At 43.9% G+C, this 7,302-nt stretch overlaps 1 protein-coding gene across 1 annotated transcript; it reads right to left on the minus strand.

Moving 5' to 3' along the window:
- Positions 1 to 4,088: 4,088 nt before the first annotated feature.
- On the minus strand, positions 4,089 to 6,602 carry LOC123084103 (tropinone reductase homolog At2g29370-like). Its single transcript, XM_044505882.1, has 5 exons — positions 6,544 to 6,602; positions 5,626 to 5,845; positions 5,315 to 5,531; positions 5,096 to 5,202; positions 4,089 to 4,253 (listed from the first exon to the last, which is right to left on the minus strand). Exons 1-5 carry the CDS (start codon positions 6,600 to 6,602, stop codon positions 4,089 to 4,091), a joined length of 768 nt encoding a protein of 255 aa, XP_044361817.1.
- Positions 6,603 to 7,302: the final 700 nt, after the last annotated feature.

Genomic DNA, 7,302 nt, shown 5'->3' on the forward strand with positions numbered 1-7,302 from the left:
GTCTCCACCCAGTCCTGTCAAAGGCATGGAGCTCAGACCCCGCACATGGTTAAGCCAGGGGAAATAAATATCCTACCGGATGTATAGAACTCACAGAATGCGCTTGGCGCTTGGCGCTTAGCCCGCGGTCCTCGATGAGGTAGGGAGGGACCTCGGCGCCCTTGAACAGCACCTTCCAGACGTCCTTGTGCGTCGTGTCGAAGAGCTCGCTCAGAGTCTGGTGCTGGGCCGGGTCGAACTCCCACAAGTTGAAGTCCCGTTGTTGGCACGGGAGGATCCGGCAGATGAGCATGACCTGGACTATGTTGACAAGCTTGAGCTTCTTGCTGGCCATATTCCGGATACATTTCTGGAGTACGTCCAGCTCTACCGACGAACCCCAGGACAGACCCTTCTCTTTCCTGGAGGTGAGCCGCGTGGGGATTCCAGATCGAAACTTGGGGGCAGCCACCCATTTGGCGTCGCGCGGCTCGGTGGTGTAGAACCACGCCGATTGCCACCCCTTTATGGTCTCCACGAAGGAGCCTTCGAGCCATATAACATTGGGCATCTTGCCCACCATGGCTCCGCCGCATTCTACTTGTTGGCCTCCCACCACCTTCGGCTTGATATTGAAGGTCTTTAACCACAGGCCGAAGTGGGGCCGGATGCGGAGGAAAGCCTCACACACGACGTTGAACGCCGAAATGTTGAGGATGAAGTTCGGGGCCAGATGATGGAAGTCCAGCCCGTAGTAGAACATGAGACCACGGACGAATGGATGGAGGGGAAACCCCATTCCGCGGAGAAAGTGGTGGAGGAAGACTACCCTCTCGTGAGGTTCAGGGGTAGGAATGATCTGCCCCGCGGCGGGCAGCCGATGCGCGATGTTCGCGACTAAGTATCCGGCTCCGCTCAGCTTCGTGATGTGTCCCTCCGTAATGGAGGAAGCCATCCATTTGCCTCCCGCTCTAGACATGACTGGAGAAGGTTGGGGGGAAGGATGTGGACTTGGGCGTTGGAGCTCGAGTGCGCAAGAATGGGTGAGCGAGGAGGAAGAAGGCGAGGGTAGAAAAGGTGAGACCTTGTCCCTTTATAAGGGCGGACTAAACTATGCAGCTCCATTAGCCTGGTAAAACTCGCTTATCCACCAAGCGCTGTAATTGATGGCGCGGTTGGGTTACCCACGTCCGTATTGATGAGAATCCCATAATAAGGGGAACACGATCTCTGCTTTGACAAGACGTGTCAAGAAACTGCCTCGCATTATATGCGGGGCTAGTTAAAGAAAAACGGTTCGAATAATCTCCGAGCCATGGCATGATGTCATGTTGCCTAAACGTGTCAGCAGATTAGATTTGTCGAAACATTATTCTCTCTACGGTGGTATGTGGAACTTATTTTGCAGGGTCGGACACTATCCTTTATTTGAACTCTTCTGTGGTATATCTAGAGGAGGAACCCGCCTTGCAATGCCGAAGACAACACTGAGCGCCGGACTCGTCGTCATTGAAGCCTGGTTCAGGGGCTACTGAGGGAGTCCTGGATTACGGGGTCTCCGAACAGCTGGACTATATCCTTTGGCCGGACTGTTGGACTATGAAGATACAAGATTGAAGACTTCGTCCCGTGTCCGGATGGGACTCTACTTGGCGTGGAAGGGATGGCGGCGGTGGGGCGATTCCAAGGCGCTTTGAGATGATGCAAATACGAAGTAGTGTTGACATCATGATATGGAAGAACAGTTAGAGTCGACACGACAATAATACATGGGAACTTGTGGATCTTCTCAACAATTAAAAAACCATCGATCTCAGGTGAGAATTTAAGATGAAGAAAGATGTCGAAGGGTCCGTGAAGCACAAAGCGAGGCTAGTAGCCAAAGAGTACGTGCATGATGAAGGTGTGAACTTTGTAATATTCGTGCCCATTGCAAAGATGCAATCGGTGAGATTACTCATAACCCTCACAGATCAGGAATCATGGCAGATACATAACACGGATGTAAAATCGGCATTTTTTGACGGAGAGTTAGAAGGCGAGGTTTACGTGAACCAGCCACCGGGATTCATCAAAGAGGGAGAAGAGAAAAAGGTACTAAAGCTACACAAAGTCTTGTACGGGATACGGCAAGGCCCACAGGCATGAATGACCAGTCTTTGATTTCTCTTATATTTTGGAAAGCCCCACTAGAGCATGCAATGTACCAACAAGGTGAAGGGAAGGATCATCTACTAGTTGGCACTTATGTCGATGACCTATTAATTAGTGGAGCAGATGAAGAGGTGATTGTAAAGTTCAAGCTACAAATGAAGGAGCTTTTCAAGATGGATGGCCCTGGTCTTTTGAGTTAATACGTTGGGATAGAGGTACATCAAAAGTCGGAGGGGATCACACTATGGCAAGAGGCATACCCTTTGGATTGGTAGTGTCAAAAGGATGCAGAACATCTATAACATTTCTTCCCATATTCATGAGACTTTCACTCTGCTGTTGCATTAGTCAAGTTTAATTTCATTACATATGTGTGCATGTATCAGTTTTCATATTTAAAGTGATATGTTTAATAATTATGAGAAAATTTGCCAAATTTGCTGGGCACAAAACAGAGGCATCTGGATGTAGGACAAACGTCAATGATATTATTGGCGTCGTATCTCAAATGGAATGGCATTCATGGAGGCAATTGAACCAAGCTACTATTGTATGCCTACCTATGGCATCGTAGTTTTATCTTTCTATTGCCACTGTTGGCTTTTGCTCGGTTATGTTCCTGCTCATATTACTGAACTTAATGTTAGCTAATTAGCTTTTGTAATCATATGCCCGTGCTGAATTGGATGTTGTCTTGCTTCCGGGGTGGGTTAGCTTTTATAATCTCATGACCGTGTTGAACTTGATGATATTATTCTTTTGGTACAGTGTGAATGTTTATTCTTACCCTTAAACCTGATAATTGGTTGTCCTGTTACATGTGCTTAACTTGCCTTCATACTAATACATCATGCCGTTTGATCTTCCACAACTTGACCATATCATTGGGACTGGCACCCTCGCGCCAAGGCGCGTTGCCGATTTAGTTTTTATTAAAGGGGATAACATGGGCTTCTGCACCCTGCCTTCTACATACACAGGACAGGATAGATAAAAAACTTTTTTATGTTTATTTCTTAAACTTATTTGTAAGGTCTTCTGATTTCCTCCAGTATCCAAGTCAGACCTGCAATATTCATATTGAACTATTCAATAGTAGTTACAAAATTATCACCACATATACACACGTATAGGGATGAAAATGGAGTGGAAACTTTTCGTTTTTCCGGAGGAAAAATGGAAACGGAGAGGAAATATCAAAACGGAAACGGAAATTTACAAAACGGAAGTGGAAATGGAATTTTTTATGCGGAAGCGGAAACAAAAACGGAATGGTGTTTTCCGGTGGAACATGCATGGAAATGGAACTTTCCGTTCTCGTGAATATGGAATTTTTGTTTTTACTATAGACCTATAGCTACTTTGTAGCCCAACCACCAAAGAGAACACAATGACACAATTAGTAGAATGGATCTAAGGCCGAACTTCTACTACCACACATGTACTCAGCTTGACCATATACGCAATTGTCCGGTACAACTACAATACTACGGTAAGTTGCCAACATAATGATATTATTTTGTAGCCATGTTAACAACTCATTAAATTTGTTTGTTTTTGTGTGTATTTCTGTATGATTCAAGTGGTTTTTAAATTCCGATCAATGCCTATTTCTGTTTCGTATCCACTTTGTATTTGCTCCGTGTCCGTTTCCGGTAGTATCTATTTCCGTATTCATTTCCGGGGTTTCTGTATTCGTTTCTGCTTCTGCAAAAAAAATTATGTGAAAACAAATATGGTAGCACTCAGTTCCGTCCGTTTCCGCTCCGTTTTCATCCCTACACACGTACACGTATATGTACACACATACATACATGTACTGTACATGATGGCACTTATTGTTACTCCTAGTTGGCATCATTTATTTACTAATGTTTGTTTACTCCCAACACACCTACTACTTATTCGCCAAGTAATTAGTTAACAACTTATGCAGTGGCGGTGATGACGACTAATTAAGCACTAATGGTCCGACCACCGTCGACGCAGATGACCTGCCCGGTGATGAAGGAAGCCGCCGGCATGCACAGAAATGCCACCGCGGAGGCGATCTCAGCTGGCTTGCCACTCCGCCGCAACGGGGTTTTGGAGTGCTCCTGTTCCAGGTACTCCGTATCCATCTGCCAAATATATCCACAAATAATATCCACAAATTTGTTAATGGTTAGTCCGTGTGTCTAGCATTTTTGGCCAAATATATCCATAAATAATATCCGTGATGTCCAAATCCTTGTCCCTCCTCGTGCAAAGTGAACTCGTTACTTCCGCATAGAAAAGTGAACGCATTACTTTGTTTTTAGGATAAAGTGAACTTAGTATCTCACCAAAAACTTACCAGGCCTAGTTAAAAATTACTGTGGTGCTCGTTTATAAACAAGAAAACATTTGCTACTCCATTAGGCTATACAGTACTCTCTCCGTCCTAGATTACCTGTCTTATATTTGTCTAAATACAAATACATCTAACACTAGATACCGAGTACGTAGGGCGTTTTGGTGCCCAGGCACATCTGCACCCGGTTAGAAAAAAATTCATAAAAAATTCAAAACAAATTCAAAAAATTCCAAATAAAATTTGTATGGTAGACAATTTGATGCGTGAGGCCCGCCCCATATTTCAAGTCATTTGGACATATGAGAAGCTCTCAGCAAAAAAGACAAATCGGACCAAAACAGTACATGAACAGTAAACATTTTTACAGACCCCCAATTTGTCTTTTTTCTGAGAGCTGCTCATATGTCCAAATGACTTGAAATTTGGAGCGGGCCTCACGCATCAAAATGTCTATCACACAAATTTTATTTGGAATTTTTTGAATTTTTCTAGTATTTGTTTTGATTTTTTTCGTCGGCGCGGGTGCAGATGAGCTCGGGTGCAGAAATGGATTTTCGCTAGATACCTCTGTATCTAGAGAAATCTAAGGCAGGTAATTTGGAACAGAGGTAGTACTATGTTGCTTACGTCTTTAATCATATCGGTTGTCATAAATCCTGGGGCGACACCGTTCACACGGATCTTGTCAGGGGCCCACTCGGTGGCCAAACTCCTCGTCAGTTGGTTCATTGCACCTACATACATGATGTAATAACATTTTTAAACTTGAAGCTGATCTAGTTTCACAAAATTTGACTTAAACTGAAACTAATATGAGATTTATCTTGAAATGGAGTGAGCACGTACCTTTTGTGATAGCATAGACGGTGGAGCCAACGAAGCCGATGGAGCCTCCAATGGAGGACATGTTAATGATGCTGCCTCCTCCGGCGCGCACGAGAAGAGGGCGCGCGAGCTGGCTGAGATGGAAGCTCGACTCCAGGTTGGTAGCCATCACCTTGGAGTACTCCTCCGCGGTGCACTCCGCGGTGGGCTTCACCAGCAGCTGCCCCGCGTTGTTCACCTACGTACATACATATACATACTCCCGATCGCTAGGCGCTAGCAATCCAGAAGACACACAAAATCCACAGTTTACAGACACATATAGAACTCACTAGTATGTCGAGCTTGCCGTCGAAGGTCTGCCGGACGGTGTCCATGAGCCTCTCCCTGTCGGCGCGCACAGAGACGTCGCAGGCGGAGGCGGTGACATGCAGGCCCTTCTCCTCCCACCGCCGTCGGCACTCCTCCAGCTCGGCCGCGTTCCGGGAGCAGGCATGCACCCTCGCACCGAACCCGGCGAGCTCCTCCACGATGGCGTACCCTATCCCTTTGCTGCCGGTCAAATTTATAGTTATGAAATGTAGTTTAATATTGGTAAATTCGTTATGAAAGGCGATATTTTTTAATATAAATTTGATCAAACTTTGCAAAGTTTGACTTGACATAAATCTAATATGCGAAGTATAAATGACCGGAGGGAGTACTGACTAGTTTTGCCGGACGAATATTTCAGCACCTTCAAGGATTGAAATGTCATTTAAAATTTTTGAGAAGGTGTTTCTTAATGGTTCCAAATTAATTGATATTCTCAAAGATATTTCAAAGCAGTGTACAAGATAATTTTTGTGAAACCTTCTCAATTTTTTACCGCAGTCTGCCAGTCTCTAGATGTCATATGAGTGCACCATGCCAAGTTTCATATTTTCAGACTTTGTTTTCATCTTTTGGAATTAAAAAATAATAAGTCCATGTTCTTAGTCGAGTCTTGACACCCTCAAGTTTGTTATTTATTGTATAAAGTCTAAACATAGACTCAAAAACACAAATGTAATTTTTCGACCCAACTTTTTCATGCACTTGCAGTTCAAATGCCTAGAAATGCATTTAATCGTAGCTAATGAATCCCCCCAAAATGCCATTTTTAGCACATTTAACTCAGTTGTCCACATACATGCATCCCTATGAACGCACGCATACACACCGTACTCCTATGAGCACCTCCGAGATACTGAGCCGAGACAACAACTCACAAAGTAACCACATGCACATTCATAGTGGACGGGAGCGTCTCCTCCCACTGAATTAACATCACCTGAAAGCCTAAATAAATTCTGAAAAATGCGAGCACGAGTGCATAGTCTCGGACTTGAACACTGATGGTTTGTTTCCATCACAAGAAACCTAACCATCTCAACTAGGCTCAGTTTACAGAATGCCAAATTTTGACTTAGAGCATGTAGTACCGTATCTTGAGTGTGGAAGATTATTAAAGTCCAATGGATGAAACAACAGTCGTATCGCCTTCAAACCTGACTCTTGGTGTCTCTCTAAACCATGTTTCTTCCTCGAAGATGGTTTAAATTCTAGGCAGTGTACGTCACAAATTCTATAATACCTTCTCAAAATTTTTACCACCGTCTCTAGATGTCATATGAGGGTACCATGTTTACAGGACTTTGTTACCACTTTTAGAAATTAAAGAAAACCAGTAAACTCCATGTTCGAGATAGAGTCTTGGCACCCTTATGTTTGATACTTATTTTTTTTATAAGGCCTAAACATAGACTCAAGAACACAAATATGATTTTGCAATCTAATTTTGCCAAAATTTTCATGCACCTGCAGCCCAATTTTTTTTTTATTAGCCAGCTGCTAGCCTTGTTGATTAATTTTTTCTTGATCCAGTTTAATGCATGCATGACCTTCCAGGATGTTTGGGTGCATCACCGGGATTTAGTGTATGTTAAAAACACCTGATGCTACCTTCATCTTAAACTAGCTAGCTTGTA

This window comes from Triticum aestivum, chromosome 4A (assembly GCF_018294505.1).
Source record: "Triticum aestivum cultivar Chinese Spring chromosome 4A, IWGSC CS RefSeq v2.1, whole genome shotgun sequence".
Classification (NCBI taxonomy): domain Eukaryota; kingdom Viridiplantae; phylum Streptophyta; class Magnoliopsida; order Poales; family Poaceae; genus Triticum; species Triticum aestivum.